Raw genomic sequence first — 20680 nt, 5'->3', positions numbered from 1 at the left:
GTGTAAGTGCCCTCAGAAAGCCTGAACAAAATAAGGGAAATAACAAGGAATTTTAGTATTAGTGATGCTAAAACCAATACTATTGAAAGCAAAAGGTCATAAAAGCTTTATCTTAAAGCTGCACATACTACAGTTCAGTTCAGCAATTTATTGTTCAGAACTCAGCAAGCACAGCAGCACATCCTCACATTGTTGTAGGGTTGTTGAATAAGTTACTTAGTGGAAGCGTGTAATGCAAGAGGATGTTTGGCCTGGAGGTAAGAACAAGGGCTCTACGTCAGACCAGCACAGACATCCATCCAACACGTACTATTGCTAAGCAGCCACAGACTGCTGAAGGCCATGTAATTCAGAATGCTCCCATTTGTAGAAACCTTGAAAGTAAGCAACAAGAACAGACTGATAAAACTTTATTTTAAAAAAGAACCTGGCTTCTTGTGACAAGAGACCCCTTATCTTTACCCCTAATAGCATAAATAGGCCATGCTTTATTGTGGAACTTTCTGAGCCAGTACAAGAGTTTCCCCACCAAAGCTGGTAACTCAAAGCACGAAGGAGCTAACTGTGTTTTACCTGCTTCTGCATGTGGGACATATCTGTGCCCAGCACCCATTGTACTGCCCAGATGAACCTGCTGCTCTCAGCACTGACCTCACACATGCCTCTGTCTCCCCATAGCCCCCCTGCAAATGCTGGGTTCAGTCTGAAGTGCTGACCCGGGCCTCAGGCCTCGGGCCTCTTTCAGCTACACAGTTATGTGACACTCAGCTGTGGAGAGGCAGAAACTAAAACAAATCTCCAAGTCTCAATGGTCCAAGTCCAGTTCTCAGACTTTATAAACCTCATGGACCACTTCAAAACAATTCTCTACCTGTTCATTTATCATACATTGACAGATGCCCTGAGCCATCAAACCAAGTATTAAAGCTTTGAATTGCTTTTTGGAACTGTGAAGCCATAGGTTTTTCATCTGCACTACCTGTGGCTTTATCTAGTGCTTCAAGTCCTGCAGACATACAGAGAAGTTCAGCAGTAGTACAAGTCCCCAAAGCTGTGCCTTGCTGATGAGCAAGGCGACACATGCATCACATTACAGACTGGGAACATGCTGTGAATCCCTAGCATCGGCTTTGCCTCTTCTGTGGCTAGGAAGTGTCCTCACACACAAACACACTGTTTGCAGTCTGACCTGGACAGTGCCCAGCTAAATAGCTGGCACAAGCAAACAGTACTGACTAGTTCCCCATCTCTGGTTAAGATGACAACCGGTTTCTTCTCCAGAATGAAAAGCATTTGGATGCACCATAAACTTTAAGAGAAATTTAAAAACCAGTAACTTAATGGCAGCTGTGCCAAATTTGCTTCCATATCAATTGCAAGAAGCACCAGGCTAACAACTAATAGCCCTGAGTTCCCCCATTTGACTCATGTGAAAGCATTTTGTGCATATTCATGGCTATATGAAAACAAGAAATGGTATCCTTCTGCATGTTGCATTCAGACATTAGATCCTAGGTATAAATTTGACAATGTGCCTTGGAAAAGAATAACCACTGACCTTATTAATTCAGGACAGTTTTCCATAGATTGGATCTCTGGACTGTAAAGGTTGAGGTTTTAGATTACCTACTATGTATCCCCTCTCAAGGAGGCTCTTCAATATGACATTACTTTAGAAGCTATAGATTCACAGACCAGGGAATCACTTCTAATTAACACAGGAAAGGTGCATTTAGTATTCCAGAAACCTGAACAGGCAACAGGTCACTTGGATGTGTTTAAGGCATTTTCTTACCCAAGAGAAACAAGCCCCTCTTCTCCTCCCAGCTCACTACCCAGCTGGCTCAAGCACAAGTCCCTTCACACGTGTGCTTATAGAAGAAAACAAAGAGTAGCAACTGATTTTCCTGTGATGCTTCAGCTTTGACTCACCAGGGGCAGTGTCCTTATGACCCCAGCACAAAGGTGACAGGAGCAGTGCTGAATGGCACCTTCCACTGTCAAGATGACAGCAAAGCTCAGGTCACAGTGGTACAACACCCACCCTGCTTTCCACTGGTCAGCATGGCAGCGGCATCACGGACACTGAAAGCTCCCACTACCTATGGCACCTAAGTTTGGCAAAGCCTGAACACCAGCCTTAGTGCAGGCACATGAAGTATCCTTCCACCCATCTCTTCAGCTCACGTAAACAGAGATATCTATCCTCCTAACAAGGACCTCTTCCCAAAACACAATTTATAGTAGTGTAGTTTGCTCCAAAACACACCAATAACTATATGATTAGAGAACGTATACATTTACAGAATACAGAACGTGCTGTAGCAGTGCCCATGGTCATGTTAAGCAGTCTCAGTGCTTTCAAAAGAGAGCTCAAGTTACACATAAAATACAAAGACCACAGCCTCAGGCTCTGTAGTCCATTCATATATTTATGTAGGCATTTGACATATTCTGACCATCCATTTCCTCCCCAGACATAATTCCTCTGTCAACATACCCCAGCCTTACTTAGAGCAGCACAACAATGAAATCAGACAGATGCGAAGTGCACGAGCAACCCGGTTTGCTTTGGAGTCAGTTGTTTCGCTGTATTTCCTTCCTTGGCACATCTGAACTCTATTGCTATAGTTAGACTTGCTCCATTATGAAGTTACTCTTACTGATATTGTTAACAATAACATAGTTTGCAGACAATGCATGCTTGACTAGGCTTTCTGTGTAATGAGAAAGCAGTTCCAAGAAACTGCGAGAGTGTCCTCCAGCATTCACTAAAAAGCTGCAGGAAATTAAATATTTTAAGTTCTCCCTTGTTTCATGAAGAGACCCTGAACTCCACACTAAAAACTGCCTCATTCACAGGATGAAAGAAACAATTCCTTACATAGCAGGATCCTGACTGTGTGCTGTTGGATGAGAGGGCTGGATAAAAGATTTACGTCTGGGTAAAATATTCGAGGGACCACTATATTTTCATTCAGTTTTCCTTCCTCTGATTTGGTTGGGTACTTTTCACTTCAAACATAGGATCTCAAGGACAGGAACTGTCTTACTCAAAAGTGACCTTTAGCACCTAGCCCAAGGAGCTGAGCTGGTTGGCTGATATGTTTAGAACAACCCAACACACAGGCTTTAAAAAAAAGTTACACTTTGTTAAGTTTTCTGTTCTTAGGGCTTACCTAATTAAGAATTAGAACAGCAAAGGACAGACTTTGTTTAATTCAACTACAGTCTCTCCAGAAGCCCAGATTTAGAGATAAGCTTGCTACATGGCATTTCTACTCCAGTATCACCTTTGTAGCATCTCCTGTGAGAGTAAGTTTCAAAGGGTACATTTGTAGAAAAAGAAAAAAAAAAAAGTGGCTTTCAAAGGCTGAGTGATCTAAGCTGTTAAAAATAAATAAATTAATCAGTGCTTTATCTGCTTCTATCATGTTGTTCCTTATTGAAAATGTACAGGTATGGGCTTTTTTTCTGGTCTAGGTACATTCAACAACTGAGCTTGTACTGCTCCACTTGGAAAAATCATTCAAGGAGGCAGATTTCCCTGCCACTAGGTTATAGGTAACAACACATCAACACTTCCAATCAGATTTTGCATGGAAACAACCACCTTCCTTATCCAACAGCAGTAGCATTAGTGTATGTAAAAGGCATCACACATTTGGTTTAGTGAGACACAAGTACTTTATGAGTGTCAAGAAGCCCTAAGCCAGAACTAGTAGCAGAACACAGAATAAAGCAGATCATTTGCTAGACTGAGAATCAGCAGGTTACCAACAAAAGCTGGGGATCCCCCACGTCCATCCCTTTCACAGGAGACAGAATATCCTTGTTACTCTCCAGAGCCTCCCATGACCCATTTCTTGGCCCTAAATAATTTGCTCCACCCTCCTCTGATTTCTTCTTGTAGACTGTCCCCAAACACCTCTGGATCTGAATGTGCTGGCTCCCAGAATCAAGTCCTGGCTGCTGGGGAAGCACAGGTGCCACAGGGCGAGCGTGGCAGGGCTGGCATGCTTCCCTGGCTGCCTGCTGGCACGGCACAGAAGCTACCCTAGGGCAAGGGTGCTCAAACACCCTTTTCTCCCAGCGGCTGCAGGGAAGAAACCTCCCTAGAGCAAGAAGAGGTAGGAGAGGCCACACTGCAATCCTATTCACCTTCAAGAGAGAACTCACTGTGAAAGTGTGTTTCTTCCCCAGAAGAATTGTCAGTTTGAGGGGTTTTAATTATTTTCTTGGAAATTTCCAGTTTAAACAGAAATACAGGAGGTTCTTAGTTACATTCTTTACAGGGGTCATTTGCATTTATACTGTCACATGTCACCAAATTACATTTAAAATACATACATTTGTCTTCTAACCAACATTGCTTAGTTTGCACTTGTAAAATACCTGCTCCAAATGTCTTTCCAGTGGTTGTGTTAAATACACTTGCCACAAGAAATGCTACCTCCTTCACAAACTAACTTATATCAGTGTCTGTGATTAAGCCACTTCAAACTTCTGACTAATGGCACCTAAATTTCTCTTGGGAAAACACTCTAAATACGCCTCTGGTGACAGAACTGCTCACATATAGCAGCTAGTAGACAGGGAGAGATAAGAAAACTTCTTTATTTGATAAAGGTAGACCCATGCATTCATATTGTCTAGAAATTAAACAAGGGAATAGACCTTACATTCAAGGGCAGTTTAAAGATCAGGCTTAACAGCAACGAGAAAATGGCCTTTTAAAGAACAGGTAGGTGTAGCCTGCCTCAGGAAACACATACCAGCATATCCCAATTTATAACTGCCTGAAGTTTAGCCAGAGAAGGTGACAAGTCAGGCACTAACAAGCTGCTAGGTGAGGTACTAAAGCCTTTTGACAATGGTGGTGGTATATATGTTCTCACAGAGGCAACGAAGACAGGCTCCCTCTACCTCAAAATGACAGTCTGAGGTAACCTGGATTGTTGGGTCTGGTAAAGAGGGAGCTAAGGAAGGACCTAAACACCTGCAACTTCCCCTCAAACAACTGAAAGGTGAGAGGCAAATTCTTCTTGGTAGAGACATGCAGGGGCCAAGAGCCACAAACTAGAAAGTGCAAGCTAGATCATAGGAAAGGCATTGGCACCAGGAGTCCAGCCACAGCTGACAACATGATCTAGCGTTGCTTCGAGCACAGGTTTGAACTACAGACTGTTTTCACCGACGCTTCCTGAGCTCCAAGAAGACTAACAGAGCACAGAAGTATATCCTGGCAGGAGCCTTGAGTTCACTTCCCAGGTATAGACCAAAGACATACCAGTGTGTTCCACATGGCACCAGCTCCCAGCCCAGAAATACACCTGCCTCCTGCCTCCCCATGTCTTGTCTGCTAGCTCCATGGAGATGTTTCAGATCATCACCAATACTGTATAGCACTAAAAACTTCTTTAAGTAACTATCTCTCCACCAGTTAGAACTGGTTGTCACATCCACTGACATTCCTACTGGCTATTTCAGCAGAGAAGAGATCCAGAGGATTGTTTAGAGCAGTGTGAAGTGAAACATTTTGTTACTGCAGATTCAATATACCAGAAAGAAATAAAATTGGAAGACTTGACATTAAAAGTGCAAACCCCATGTTTTGATACCAGTACTTTGATACAGATTACTTAGCAAGAGTTACACAAGCCATCCTGGATGGGGAGATGGGTGTGGCCAAATAATTCCTACTTACAAAACATCAGTCTCCTGCTAATAGGATACTGACAGCTCATTATCCTACATGATTTCGAAGCTAAATTTTTTTTTTTGAAACACATACTCCACTTGTCAAGCAACGTATGCATCCAGAGGCTTTCACTGTTCTTTACTAGGCAGTAGTGTACAGTGCCCTGTCTCAAAGCCCTTTAAATATCATTTTAAAAATTAATAAAAAATATCCACAAACAGGCTTTGTATCAAGCATTTGACTTCCAAGAAGCTCTTAGGTATATTTGTCAGGGAGCCAATTTTAAGCACAGTTTAATCTTGTCCTTAAAAAAGAATTGCAGAGGTATACATGGAAGTTAGATTCCCACTTTGCCGTTGTGGATTTTGAAGAAAAATCAAGTCTCTGCCGTGTACTGTGAATTCACAAACCAGGGGACCTTTGGTGTTTCCCCTCTCTGAGAATCACAAGTTTTGCTTCTGCAGTTCTTAGCCAGGTTTCATTCAAACTGGGATAATTTGAAACCCAATTCAGCAAAACACAAACTGTCAGCTAATGTCTTCAAAGCATTTTTTGTATTAAGGCTTAAACAGGTCTCATCACACAGATAATTTTACAATGCTTGATACTGGCTCCAGGTGTAGCTGCTTATGCAGTCCATACCATCACACATCACTGTCTCCCAGTCTCAGTGCTGAAGATATTTTTTTATTAAATTTGTAAATACTTACTTAGCTTAAGCAACCCTAAGCCATTGCCTATTAACTGTTATGTTAAAACACACTGGAGGGCTTGCAGGGAGCAAATGCAGGAAGGAAGCAGCTCTGCACATAGTTGTTTCTGCCTTTACTCAAAATACAAATACCAATGAGATAGAAAACCAGGAGGCTATCTTCCCACCCCCTACTCCAATAGCCTGATTATTTTAACATTTGCTTATACTTACTTTTGATATTTTTCTGGTAGAAATAACATGATTTCTGTAACATTACATGAATTGAAATCTGTCTCTTATGAGTTAGAGAATCAACTTTTTTTGGATAAAAATCTCCTTTATAAATGACTCTGGATACAACCTACAGCCCATCTCAAATTAATTCATAAGATATGGAGACCCACTGAAGATGTGGACACTGGCTGTCAGGGGAATACATCATGCACTGCAATGAAAGAAAGGTTATTGATAGCCTAAAAAGGGCACAGAAAGCTTTACTGAGGGAGAGCATGTGGCACTGAATGAGATGGCCAATCCTTCTATGTTTCTTCTCCACTAGGAGGTTGGGGTGATGAATCCAATTATGAAAAACCTCTTTCCCAGAAATAGAATGTGAGTGCTTTGGTTCAGAGGGAACAGAGTGTTGTAGACTCAGGAAGTATTTGTGGAGCCGAGTATTTTATCCGTAGCAGGTTTTCCCTTGAGCAGCAACTCTCACTTCCCCGAGAACCCCTGGTTCAGCACCCTTGGGTCTACCAGAAAGATTCTGAGTGGAACAAAACCAATACTGTTCTTGATCCAAAAATCAGCCAAAGTGCTCCCCAGAAGGGGACTCAATTAAATAAACTCACTTCTTAACAATGAATCCAGAAAGGCTCCAGCTTGGAAGAAATTTATCAACTTACAAGAAACATTTGGACCTTTCCAGTTGCAGCCTTTTGCTTCATCCTTGACAGCATGGGGCAGAGCCTTTTGAGCAACGCACCACAGACCCAGCAACATCAGCAAAACCACTCCTACAGCATCTTAGCTCTGCTTTGATCTGGCCTCCTACACCCCAGGCCAGGCAGCCTCAGAGCCTTTTTTACCCAGGAAGCTGCCCTTAGGTTATATCACAACACTCATGTCTTACAGGAGCACTCTCTTCTCCCTCAAACCAGTTCAACCCTCAAACAGAGGCCAGAAGCAGCGTTCTGGTTACTCACTTGCCAAGGGAACACCAGATAGCACACAGGCTCAGAATCAGCTCCTACTGAGTAGGCTTTAAACCAAAAATGCTTAAGGATCATTTTAGCCCTAAAACCAGGAAGAAGGAAGGCTATTGCAATAGACACCACTGAGAAGAAACGTAGGAGATCCTACATGCAGCGAGAGTCTTCCCTTGCTATGTTGAAAGGCTCCTTGCAAGGCACCGTGCTCTTCAGTTCTTCCCAAAATCAGTTTCAGCAGCCAGTGCTTACTATTCCACCATTTACTTCCCCACACTTCTTGAGAAATAGAGTATTAGCAAATTTGCCAAAGTCCTCCAATCTAGTTACATACATTGGCTCTGGACGGACCTCTCACTTTTTTGTTAAAAAGTAACATTACTTGAGCAAAACCAGACTTTCATGTGGATTGTTCGTGGGGAACAGAAAATAAAGCATCAGGAGAAAGGAACAATAGTGTTCATTAGGCACATTATAAGATCAGGGGTTAGGAAAGGTGCATACATCTCCATTTACATGGACGGGATGCGCAGAAAGATAAAGATTAGAAGGCTACAGATGACCAACAGACCAATCAGTGTTTCAAGCCAACTTTCCAGCTGGTACAAGCTGTTGTAGTCCCACTGACTTCAAAGATAAGCCTGGTGCTATTGAAGCACAAGTGCTTCGTGGAAAAAGGACTGTGGTTTGAAGTACAAGGACAGAGGGAGGTGCCAGGGAGAGTTGAGAAAAATTGACTAAAGCCCAGAGGGTACAGACTGCTGTGGTTGCAGTGACTTCAGACAGCCAGAGTGCTTACGTGATTTGTCCCGTGGACTGCACAGCGTTGTGCAAAAATAATGGCCTCACACACCCTATTGCTTTAGGTAGTCAGAGTTATGCCCAACATTATTGCATTTCTTCCTTTGGGAAAACGTAGCCAGGATCCTCCATTTTTTAAGGGTGTACAGCCATCCAAGACAGTGTTATTTTACCTAAAGGTGTGCGAACTGAGCTGCAGTGAGCAGCTCATCCCCATTGCTGCAGTTTATATGCCTTTACTGGCTTTCTTCTGGGACTCTGCTCTTTGCTTCAGTTCCCAGGAGGGCTGGACCTGCTGCTGTATGAGCTGAGCCCAGAGCCAGCAAATAGCTCTAGTTGTGCTATGAAGGCTCCTGCCCTGGAGTAGGGGAATCCACCAGTCAAGATCCCTGGGGGCTGAGTCTGGACAACTTGATCTCCAAGGTGTGGACTTCCTTTTAACTCTTGACCCTCCTGCGGTAGCACTGCTCTGGGAGAGGGAGCAAAGGGAGGGCTGGGGCTTTTCCAAGTGCCTGTGTACATGACTTTTCCACCGCCTCTCCACACAGCTTCCCCTGGCCAGAGGCAATACCGCTGCCAGGCTGGTCCCCAGGAGGGCCGGGGTCTGTATGGAGAGGAAGACAGGCGGAGCAGACGAGCGGAGCACGCCTTGCAGCAGGGACACCTCCGTAAAGGGAAGGAGGGAACGCCGAATGCCCGGGAGCAGCGGCGGAGCCCCGGGGGTGGGGGCTTCTCCCAGAGCCCTGACGTAAAAACTAAGCGGGGCTGCCCGCTCCGGCTTCTTAAGGAGCGCGGCGGCAGCGGGCGCGGAGAGCCCTGCCCTGCCCGGCCCGCCCTGCACGCCGGAGCGCTGAGGTAAGGGCTGCGGTCGGCGGCGGTGGGGCCAGGGGCGCCGGAGCGGAGCGGACGGGACGGGAGCGCGGTCGGGTGGGCGGGGAGTCCGCGGCGGAGCGGCGGCGCTGCCCGGCTCTCGGGGCGAAGGCGCGGAACTCGGAGCTCCCACTGACGCGCCTCTCGGCAGAGGCTTCGCGAACACCACTCGCAGACACCCGCCCCTGCTCCGTGGGACCGGCTCGGGCACCTTCAAGGTCTGGGGTCGAGTGACCAGTCATAACCGATAGCTCCAGTCAATTAAAGCAGTGATAACGAATGAGCTGGTTAACTTTATGACTGTTTTTGTAAAGGCACTGTTCATGGCAGCGAGGGCAATGGGGGTGGGCTGGTTTCTGTGTGTACTGAATTACTAGAAAGGGGGGGACGACGCGGGGGGAGAGGTCAGGGCGAGCTGTAAATAGCAGGCACACGCAAACTTCAATTTTTGGACAGAAAGACATGAAGACTAGAGGGCAAGGGAAAGAATTAGATGGAACTATTCACTACAGGCACAGGTAAGACATGAATGAAAACTGGCAGTTCCTGAACATCCTCTCAGCCATCTAAAAAACCATTCAAAATATCCTGAACTTTGTAAGAAGGGTAACAGCAAAACGCTGGCTGAGTTTGACCAGACCATAAAGATGCCATTCAAACCCCACCTTAAAAGCACCCACCCCCATACTTAATGCCCTACCAGCTCCCTGCCCACAGCAGGCACTGCTCACACCTCTGACAAATCCAGACTCCTTGTGCTAGTCTTACTCAGTACTTTAACTTAGAAAGTTTCCAGAGGGGCTGGAGGGCAGAGAAAGCAAAGCAACCAGTTCAGGGCTTAGGCAGTGTAAACCAGATGGCTGCTGTCCAACTGACAGAACCATCCTTAAAAGCCAGTCTCAGTGTTACTCCTTTGGTTGCACTATCACTTGGTGGTGAGCACTTTGTGGGTTTATGTCTCCACATGGTTGTATCTAAAATTGTCAAGTCGTTTTGAGAACTAGAAACTTAATAAACAAAGTTAATTATGTCCCTTGAAAAAAAATCTCGGTAAAGATATTGCACAGTATATATGCAGAGGTACCTGCTGCCCAATGAAAAGTCTGATGCACAAACAGGTAAGAATGGAGTAGTGACTCATAGGATATCTTCAGATTTGCTTCTGAGAAAGCAATCAAAACCTGCCTTGTGCAGAAGGGTACAGAAGAATTATGCTTCTGGAGATCCTGGGAGCAGCATAAGGATACCACCATTACTGACAGCACTGTCAGTGTGACATCCCACTAAGTAAAGCAGCATGGGAAGGGAGTGCTGTCCCTCTTCAAGCCATTAAATGCCAGATTCAAATCCAAGGCTGTCAAGTCATGAGATCCCAACTCAGATTAAAAGGTAAGCAGCAGGAGTCTGAATGCCTCCACTATGCTCCCAGAACCTGGCCAGGTAGTCACATAGTAGATTAGGTAAGGACATGACTGCCAGGACTGAAGTCTCTGAAGTGTCCTTTAGCTCCACAATGAAATTTGTTCCACAAAACAGCCTACCCTTCCTGGGTCTTGCACACTGGCTGTGTGTAGCCCACCTTTCACACACAAGCTGTCTGTACACACTTTTCCTGCCTTTGACATTTTTGTTCACATGGCAGAGACATTGCTCATGCAATCACACCTGGAAAGACTTTCTACACAAAAAGCCAGTTGATGCCCTCAACACCATCCAACAGTAAAATTGAAAATATAAAAGCATGAATATTCAACAGATCAGAACACTCATTAAACAGATTTTTTTTTTTTGTCCTAAAATCTGATTTCAGAACCACAAATGAGAGGTTCTCCATATGTCATGAAGTACACTATGAACACCCCCAAACCTATTATACATTAGAAGTCTGTATTTGTAGTATTACGTTTCTAATACAGGAAACATTAGAAAACAAACAATAGAAGCACATACTAGACATGAAATCTGATGGAGACAGCTCAACCCTTCTGTCCCCAAAAGGTTACAATTCTCAGGATTTCTCCCACTATAGCTGCTACTTATTAAGTTCCATGATTTTAATGTAACACAATAAATCTCAGCACAGGAAAGACATGGACCTCTTGAAGCAGGTCCAGAGCAGTGCCACAAAAATGGTCAGAGGGATAGAGTACATCCGGTATGAAGACAGGCCAAGAGAGTTGGCATTGTTCAGCCTGGAGAAGAGAAGGTTCTGGGGAGACCTTATAGCAGCCTTCCAGTACCTAAAGGGAGTTTCTAAGAAAGACAGAGACAGACTTTTTAGTAGGACCTGTTGCAATAGAACAAGAGGTGAGGATTTAAACTAAAAGGGCAGATTTAGATTAGATTTAAGGAAGAAATATTTTACAATAAGGGTGTTGAAACATTGGAACAGGCTGCCCTGGGAGGTGGTGGATGCCTCGTCCCTGGGAACATTCAGGGTCAGGTTGGATGGGGCTCTGACAAACCTGATCTAGTTGAAGATGTACCTGCTCACTGAAGGAGGTTGGACTAGACATCCTTTGAAGGTCCTTTCCAACTGAAACCATTCTATGATTCTACATGCATGCATACATGCTGTGCAATACAGCTGCTATGCTGTGGCTTTGCTATAACCTGTTTTCAGAACTGTTGTGCATTTTAGCAGGTAAAACACTCCTGTTCAATGGATGATTTTGCAACCTAACATTAATTCATTAGAGCACACTTTCAACAAAGTTTTCCACCTCCTCTCCACAGATCCCTGCAAGTCTGTAGGCTATTTAAAGGGCTAGTAAGTTTTTGTGTAAAGCAAGACTCCCTAAAGGCTTAAATTCTCTATAAAAAATAGCAGATTTCTACTGGAAAAGGTTAGGGAAATGTAAATCAAGAAAGGCCAAAACCTTTCAATATGAATAAGTTCTAGATAAGAAAGTTAATCTTACAGATTTGAAGATTATTAAACAACACATTACTCTGCTGCACAGAGTAATGCAACTCTAGTAGCATATATATTCATACATACAAAAAAAACATACACAATTTTTAAAGAGCAGAGAAACAATTATCAACATCTGAAGTGCCTTCCATATCACGTAAGGTACCAGGGCTTTATTCCTGCCTCTAACAGTGATAAGTTTTTCAGCTTCTTTTAGTTTTGTTACATTTCAGTGACACGATGGACCTTGGGAGCAGAGGAAGAATCATCTGCAACATGAGACTCACCTGGTCTTTGCTAATCATGGGAGCATTCTGCATGGCACCTTTCCTCTGCCATAGCCAGATTGATCCACTAGCTCTTGGGCGAGCAGACCCCCAGTGTTGGGAATCCTCCTCAGCTGTTCTATTGGAGATGAGGAAGCCTCGCATTTCTGACTCTGTCAGTGGTTTTTGGGACTTCATGATCTTCCTGAAATCATCAGAGAACTTGAAGCATGGGGCTCTGTTCTGGGACCTGGCTCAGCTCTTCTGGGATATCTATGTGGACTGTGTGCTCTCCAGAACCCATGGCCTAGGGAAACGGCAGCTAGCAGAAGTTGAACAGAAGATCTCTACTCTACATTCTCAGTTCACAGGGAGAAACCAAGGTTACTACTGCTTTAATACATATCTGATGGGGAATAACTATAGTGTAGTAGGAAAGAAGAGACATACAGGCTTACCTCATGTGGCAATAGCACAGAAACAAGACAATGCTGCACAACCTCCCCTGCCCCAAACCAGTGGGGTCATTTATGTTCAAACTGATTTCAGTAAAAAATTGACCTCCAAATAACCTGCATTCTTAATGACAGCTTTTAAGTTTTGTTGGGGGGGAGGGGGGAGCAGACACAGAAAGCGAAGCCTAGGATCCAAACAATGAAGGCAGCTCAGTATCTGAGCATACAAAGATATTCTTCACCAACATCTTTACTGCAACTGTACCATAGACCAGCTAGTTCTGAATTCCTAGGGCACAACCCCAAGAGCACATAAAACTGGTGCCTCTTAGGAGAGCAGCAGTCTTTCAGCAGAAGAGTAAGGATGTTTACTTATATATAATAGTCAAACACTGGGTACTACTTATTTCCATACTGGTAACTTTGCCCAGCACATAACAGACCTAGAATTCCAATTCATGCCATCTTTCAGCTACAGCTTTAGGAGAAAGAACACTAACCCTAACCCTAACCCTGCAATTCCTAGCCTCGGGGTTTCCAGCCCCAGAGCAGAATCTCCAAGCTTGAAGCATCTCCACATGCAGTGAGGTGATCATTTGCACCTCTCAGCAGGATCTGCAAAAGGTAGCATGTGACTTAGCTTTCTCATTCCCAGCAGGACTATACAACATAGCTTTGTGTAAGTCTCATCCCTTCCAAGGCTTTAGCTCTCATCCTGCTATCAATAGATGCATCCTTCTTTTGAGAACACCCATTGTCAGAAAGGATGCTATAGTTTGATGGAAGGGTAGAAGAGCTGCTGCTGTCACCAACAACATTGCACATAAGGCTCACAGGGAGAAGGCAGAACTGCCTTTCCACTTGAATGGATTCAGACCTCTATCTCCACCTCCTAGATCAGTGTCTTAGTTAACATGTTTCGGGGGAATAATGAAGAACCTCTCTGGGCAGTTATCCATTGGAGTGACTCTATAAGAGGGATTTGAGCCCAGGATTCTTCCACTCCAGGGACACTGTATCACTGGACAGTCTAGCCTACAAGCCTTAAAGTGTTTTGTGTATTGAAATACAGAATTTGAGACAGAAAGAACAGAGAGGTCCTCACACCCATTACCTACAGGGAATGTCTTGGCCATTAAGCTAGGAGAAGTTTTTTGAACCAAGACTGAATAACTCCTTATACGCAGGGCCAGCATCCAAACTCTGAGACTAGCAACTCCTACCTGCATTTTAAAAGCAAGAAGTGGATCCTATCCTGCTCTGCAAAGGCCGAGCTGTCACATAGCTCTGAAATATTGCTGTGTTGAGATATGCTGATGGCAGGTAGCAACCTGTTACTCAGTCCTGACCAGACTGATGCTCTTTTGGGTGCAACTGGAAAGCAGCTTTAGACACATGAAGCAGCAGTACTATCAAAAGCCAAAATATCCACCAGGATAAAGCATCAGATAAATTTTTGTTTTCAGTATTGCCACTATCTAAATCCCTCCCCAGTTATAGCTTTTCCTTTTGTTTACATCTGGGTCTTTATGTTGTTATCACACTGTGATTTTCCTAAACAAAGAGGTTTTGTTCCAGTCAAGATTGAGAAACACTCTGATGTACTTTGAAGAATCAGATTATGGGTCTCATGGTTAATACTGACTTTACCTCTGTACAGAGCGATTTTAAAGACACTACTAAATACTCACACTTTAAGAAAAACAAGGCTTTCTCCCTTGCTCTACTCTTTGTTTTGTGAACTGTAATCAGTTAATCTGGTTTCTCTGTACAATCAACATCAGTCAGTAGCAGGCAGCTTACAGAAGTGGCAGCCAAACTTTTATTTTGGGAGGCCTTATCTAGCCTCTTATCCAAGTCTCACAGTTTCTTAACAAAGCCAGGGGTTTAATCTTTTTAACCCTACAGCCTCATTTCAATAGCAACAGCAGAAACCAATTATTAGTAACTGCAGATAGAAATCACATCCTAGCAAATTAGGAGAAATAGAAATACCATTTCTTATGCATAAAGATAGGTACAAGCCTTTTTTTTTTTAATCTCCAAGAGAAGCACTAACAGCTTTGGAATCACCTTGCCTACTTCACGTGTACATGAGCAGGGATGAATAGCTTTCAGCAGGCTTGATTTAGAAGTAAAAACACATTACTGAATTGGAAGAGCAAGATCTGAACTTAGCACAGAGACACTGATGTTGTTAATAATATACTGTCAGATTTCATAACTAAAGGATAAATTCCATAAAGCCATTGTGAAAATATGGTGTCAGAATTTGAGCAAGAAAAAGCAACCCAAAAGAGTTCTCTAAGCCATAAAAACTAGTGAAGCCCTTGATAAAGCTTCTCGCTAGTACTGAGCAAAACTTAGACTCAGTTTTAAAACACATTTTCCAAACCAATCTAGTCCTGCCAGGCTCACAACTATAGTTACTAACAAGTCTGATAATACTCTCTAAAGTCTACACCATCCATGGAAAACAGAGCAAAACCCGAACAGCTATATATGAGCTAACTGACAAACTGTCTCCATACAACTAACATATTACTTTATCCAGGAGCATCACAACCTCCATAGATATTCCAAAGAGAAGCATCAACCAGCTTTAAACTGAGACAAGTTGGAAAAGCCCTTTACAGTTACTTTGCCAAGGTATCTTTAGGTAGCTCATTCCTTTCCCTTAACAAAAGCCAAACACTGAAAAAGCAAGGCACATAAAAACATTTCCAATACGTTATAACACTGAAGTTAGATACCTTACACTTGTAACAACTCTCAACAAAACAAGGTAAGACTTAAGAACCATAAAAAAAAAACACCTTCTATACTCACAGCAGACACTCCTCCAGCTGCCACATATTAACATTTGAAGAAAACACACACAAGAGCCTCTTTTCTCCACACCCAGCAGCCCCCCAGGCTGCCTCAGTACTAAGTGGCCACAGCTGTACAAACCTCCTTCACAGCTGCAGGTACCTAAGCTCAGATGAGCCCTTGCTCCTGGCCCAACTGGTGCCAAGGAGGGTAGTAGGACAAAGGTTGCCACGCTTTGTATTTGAGGTTTGGTAAATAAACAGATACTGTCTTAACTAGTTACTTTTTCAAATGTGTCTAAATCTGTGGGATTTTGGAGATCATTGCAACAAAATGCCCTGTAGTTCCTCAAGGAAATAACAAATGTGCTACTTAACGGTGTGAGATCATCTCCACCATGCAAGGAGGTTGATGACAAGCTGGTGAGTCAGTAAGACTGAGCAGACTCAAGTGCTTCAACTCTGCTAATCACAAGTGCGAGAGTTATATAGGAAAATTGAAGGGAAAAGCCCATTTGGGGGGAAAAGATCAGAGTAGTTTGTCATCAAAAGGCAGCTTGCAAATGTAGGGAGCAATGCTGATAAAATGGGGATGAATAGCAGCTAAAGATGCAGGAGGTATAGATAGTGGAAACTAAGTGTTCAGCCGCTTATTGCTGTTTGGAAATCAATTACTTATATGCATTTTCAATTCACTTTTCAGGGCTGTTTTCTCATATTCAGAGGTTGCAAGGTCTGAAGAAGAAAGGCTCATTTGAAGATTTAACAAGTATCCACATGCATAAGAGTAGATCTACGTTACTTGGAAAAATCATTGGAGAGCTTGAGAAAAAGAGGAAACCATAGAATTGTCCTGGTTGGAAGGGACCCTTTAGAAATGACACATCTAGTCCAAGATCTTGATTTATAGATTTTTTTTTTTAACTACTTCTCTTTAATTTTTGCATTTAAATCCTCATTGGTGTTAATTTACACAGAAGGCCTATAACTATGAATACTGTATCTGATTAACTTGGACTTGTGGGGTTTTTTAATTATCTATGAATTCAGTCTCCTTAATAAACTGCATGATTTATAAGCAGTTGCCTACATTAATCTATGCGTATATCAGATTTTTTTATAATGCATGTGACCTATTCAAACTATTGTCTTTTGGGTGCTGAAACAGGAAACAACTGATCTTTCAAGAAGACACAGACAAGCTGAGCAGGAAGCTGCCAAAAACCTCCACTTGCTCCAAGATAGGATAGAGTTGAGATGGTGATGTGTATTGTGTGCATGGTGTACGCTCTACAAAGCAACAGCTGCTGAAAGACATCAAAAGTAGTGCATATTTTTATATCAAAAATACCTTAAAAACATTTTCAGTTTTCCAGCAAAAGTAAAAGGGTTAACAGGTTTTATTACCTTCTCTGTTTGCTTTCATGGTATCTTCCCTTAATATCTAGTTATTAAAAAATGCCACATTCTCACTTGAAGTGTTTAATCAAAAGAATTCTCATATATAACTTTAATTTGCTTCTTTTTCGCTTTGCAAGTTCTCTGTAGACAAATCAGTTTTCTCTGACTGTTCTAATAGGCAATATGAGGGTAAACCAGTGCAACATAACTTTGGGCAGGTAACATTTGACATTTTGATGAAATATTTCAGTCATCTGGTTGGCTGAATGCAACCATGAAATTCAGCTTTTCAGGGCAACTACGTTTGGTTCTCATTCAACGGCTTTCTCCTTGAGCACATGGCAATCTTTGGCTACTTTTTATTTTTATTTTCTTCAAATGCCCAAAGAAAAATCTTTGCTGAAATAGGTTCAAGTAGCAAAATGTGTAAATGAAATCTTAAAATGGTTACTGGTCCTGAACAAAATATTCTGTGGTTCTATGGTACTTCTCTGCTTCAGCGAGCTTCTTCATTAACAGGCATCATTTGGCCCTTGAGGAAATGGGCAGAAAAGGTATGTGGAAAAACACCTGAGAAAACAGATGGATCTCTAACATAGGTCATACTATGGAGAACATTTGGAAACTGCTGAAGTGAAGGAGACACTCTGTGTTATTGTGCTGAAATAAAAAAGAGGATGCAATTATTACACATAAAAGTGCAAGTGATAAAGTTGCTAAGGGAACTCCTACCTCAGGCAATTTCTTCTCTCTGAAGAACTCAGAAGTCAACTCTATTTTATAACTTAGGTGTTGCATTTATCCAGGCCTCAACAATATGGCATGAAAACACAATCAGATAATGCTCATGTCTGATATTGATTCACTCACTATAAATTTGGGCCTTCTAGGATGGGTGTTTTAAGTAAAAGCAAGTGCTGTGAGTATGAGATGCAAAAAGATTTGCTGTACAGGAATAATTCAAAATGTCTCTGTGGATTGATTTTGCAGATACTGTTCCTGGCTTACTGTTTGTCACTCTGAGTGTGTTAGAAGGGACGGTGTGAACATGTCTGTCTGAAGCTGTTTCTTTGTCAACTGAACTGAATACCAACAAAATAAAGGCCCCGGGATTTTGTCCCTTTCATCTTATAGGGACCTGGCAGCTAAACAACTGCTGTTAGCATGGGACAACACTTCCTTGAGTCTTTATGCATAAAGCAAAAGCTCACAGTGGTTCAGGAATAGATATTTGTAAGAGTTTGTGCTCCAGACATGTTCTATATTGCATCAGACCAAACTAGCACTTGTTTTATTTCACGTGCACTCACTCTGAATGAGATGTAAAGCCTCATCAGAAGCTGATGGATATCTTCCCATCATCAACGGCTAAGTTCCCCAGACTGTTGTATCTCTTAGCACTGGTATATTGCAAAAGCTATCAAGCTTTTATCTCACACTATATTCTGTTTACATGGCAGTATGGGTGTACCCACTTTCTAGTGATCTCATCACTGTTTGCTAGGGTCCTACTGCCTCAATTAGTTTCTTGACCTATCATGCTCTTTACCCTTCCTTTGCTAGAGACAACTGCTTGTTAGCTTCCAGTTGCATACCATTGCTGATGCTGTACCTCTTGAGTGTTTGCAGTATGTGCAGTTAACAGCTTCTGTGACCAAAACTAGCAGAAAGAACTAGAATGTTCATTACTATCATTAGCACAGTGTAAGGTCTTACAAGAAGGTGGCTGAGGTGCTACCAACAGAAAACAAAGTTTATAGCCATTTTAATGAGTCAGTCCCTTTATCTTGGTGATTATTACTCATTCTGAAAAATCTAAAACCAGGAAAATCTATGTGGAAAATTAAGTGTTCTGTTAAGCAGCTTTTCTTAAGCACTACACTTTTCATGGGCCTTGTCAGTGACATCAGTCTAAACCCTGTTTGATCATACAAGAAACAAAGCTTTGGAATATGTAATTTACCTGACTTTTCTCCCAATGTTTCCAAAAATATTTTGCTTTCACACAAACCAAGTTTATTTTCTTAGTAATCACAAAAAATTTCTGAAAAACTGGGAGCATTTTCTCTCTTGGAAAGCTGTTATAGTTCCTATAATTGAACCAAAATCCTTAGACATGTGCACAGTTTCTTGAACCATAATCAGTTTTGAGCCCACATGAAAATACACATTCACTATTTTTAAGCACCTCCTGCAGAATAGTGATAGTAAGTGGCTGAAACTATAATTTTTCTCTCTGAAGTAGTACTGAATAATTTCAGTTTCTCAGATCTTTAAAAAAAGTGTTTTCCTTGTTGATATGGTCAACAAGAGATACAGCACGATTCCAAGGAAGTAACTCAACCATGGCATATCAAAGAAAGAGAAATGGGCAGTCATTTGCACTGCTGAGGAATCACACATCATAAATTTGTGGTTAGTTTATGTTGTTACTTAACAAATAGTTAACCATCCAAAGTAGCACAAGAATTGATAGTAACATTCAAATCATTAACATGACATACCTTAAGCTTTTATATCAACCCTCAGAACTTTTGTCAAAACAATGTGCATTTGATGACACTAACATCACAGACTTTATCAAGGTATCTCACTAAACTGTACTGCTGTAAGAAACATGTAGCAAACAAGAAGCAGTGAAAGGAAAGCAGTGAGCATCTGTTATTTTTCTTCTAAGAATGATCTATATTCTTTCTAAAGTCTTCAGTCACCCACCATTATAAGAAATGAAGCTAGACTGTAGTATGAATGGGTCAAAGAAGTATGCAATGTTTCTTTTGTGTGGTATCTTCAAATCCCAGCAAGTAATGTCTGCTAATCACCTATCTGTTTGCAAACTTCTTTGCAGCTTATATGTTTACTTATATGCATATATATACCTGTATATGTGTGTATAGGCTTGACAAGTATTTGTAATTACTCTGAAGTTTTAGATATATTCCACCAAATACAAAGCACTAGTGACCAAGGAAAAATACATTTTCCCTGCATTTCAGATGCTGTAGGTAAAATTACATTCTTATTAGCCCTTTCACACTAAACATAACATTCTTATTAACTCTTTTATAGTGATAGGTTGGAGCGCATCCAGAGGGCCACAAAAATGATCAAAGGGCTGTAGCAGCCTCTCCTGTGAAGAGGCTGGGCTTGTTCAGCTTGGAGAAAAGAAGGCTCCAGGGGAACCTTATAGTAGCCTTCCAGCACCTGAAAGGTGCCTATAAGAAAGCTGGGGAAGGACTATTCACAAGGGCATGTAGCAATAGGATGAGGGGTAATGGCTTTAAACTAGAAAAAGGTAGATTTAGGTTGGATATAGGGAAAATTCTTCAACATGAGGGTAGTAGATCACTGGAACAGGTTGCCAGAGAGGTAGTGGAGGCCCCTTCCCTGGAGATATTCAAGGTTAGGCTTGATGGGGCTCTGAGCAACCTGATCTAGAGAAGATGTCCCTGCTTACTGCACAGGGGTTGGACTAGATGACCCTTAAAGGCCCCTTCCAACCTAACACATTCTATGATTCTAAGGTATAAGTTAATAGTGGAAAGGCTCTTCTAAAGCAA

At 42.3% G+C, this 20680-nt stretch overlaps 1 protein-coding gene across 1 annotated transcript; it reads left to right on the top strand.

The window, feature by feature from the left end:
- Nucleotides 1-12428: 12428 nt before the first annotated feature.
- On the top strand, nt 12429-16565 carry FAM237A (family with sequence similarity 237 member A; the record flags this gene model as incomplete). Its single annotated transcript, XM_084264566.1, has 2 exons — nt 12429-12837; nt 16423-16565. 2 exons carry the CDS (start codon nt 12429-12431, stop codon nt 16563-16565), a joined length of 552 nt encoding a protein of 183 aa, XP_084120692.1.
- Between the last annotated feature and the right edge of the window lie 4115 nt (nt 16566-20680).

This window comes from Gallinula chloropus (assembly GCF_964237585.1).
Source record: "Gallinula chloropus genome assembly, chromosome: 5".
Classification (NCBI taxonomy): Eukaryota; Metazoa; Chordata; class Aves; order Gruiformes; family Rallidae; genus Gallinula; species Gallinula chloropus.
Note: the sequence above shows the minus strand (reverse complement) of the source record. Positions and strands in the feature narration are given on the sequence as shown.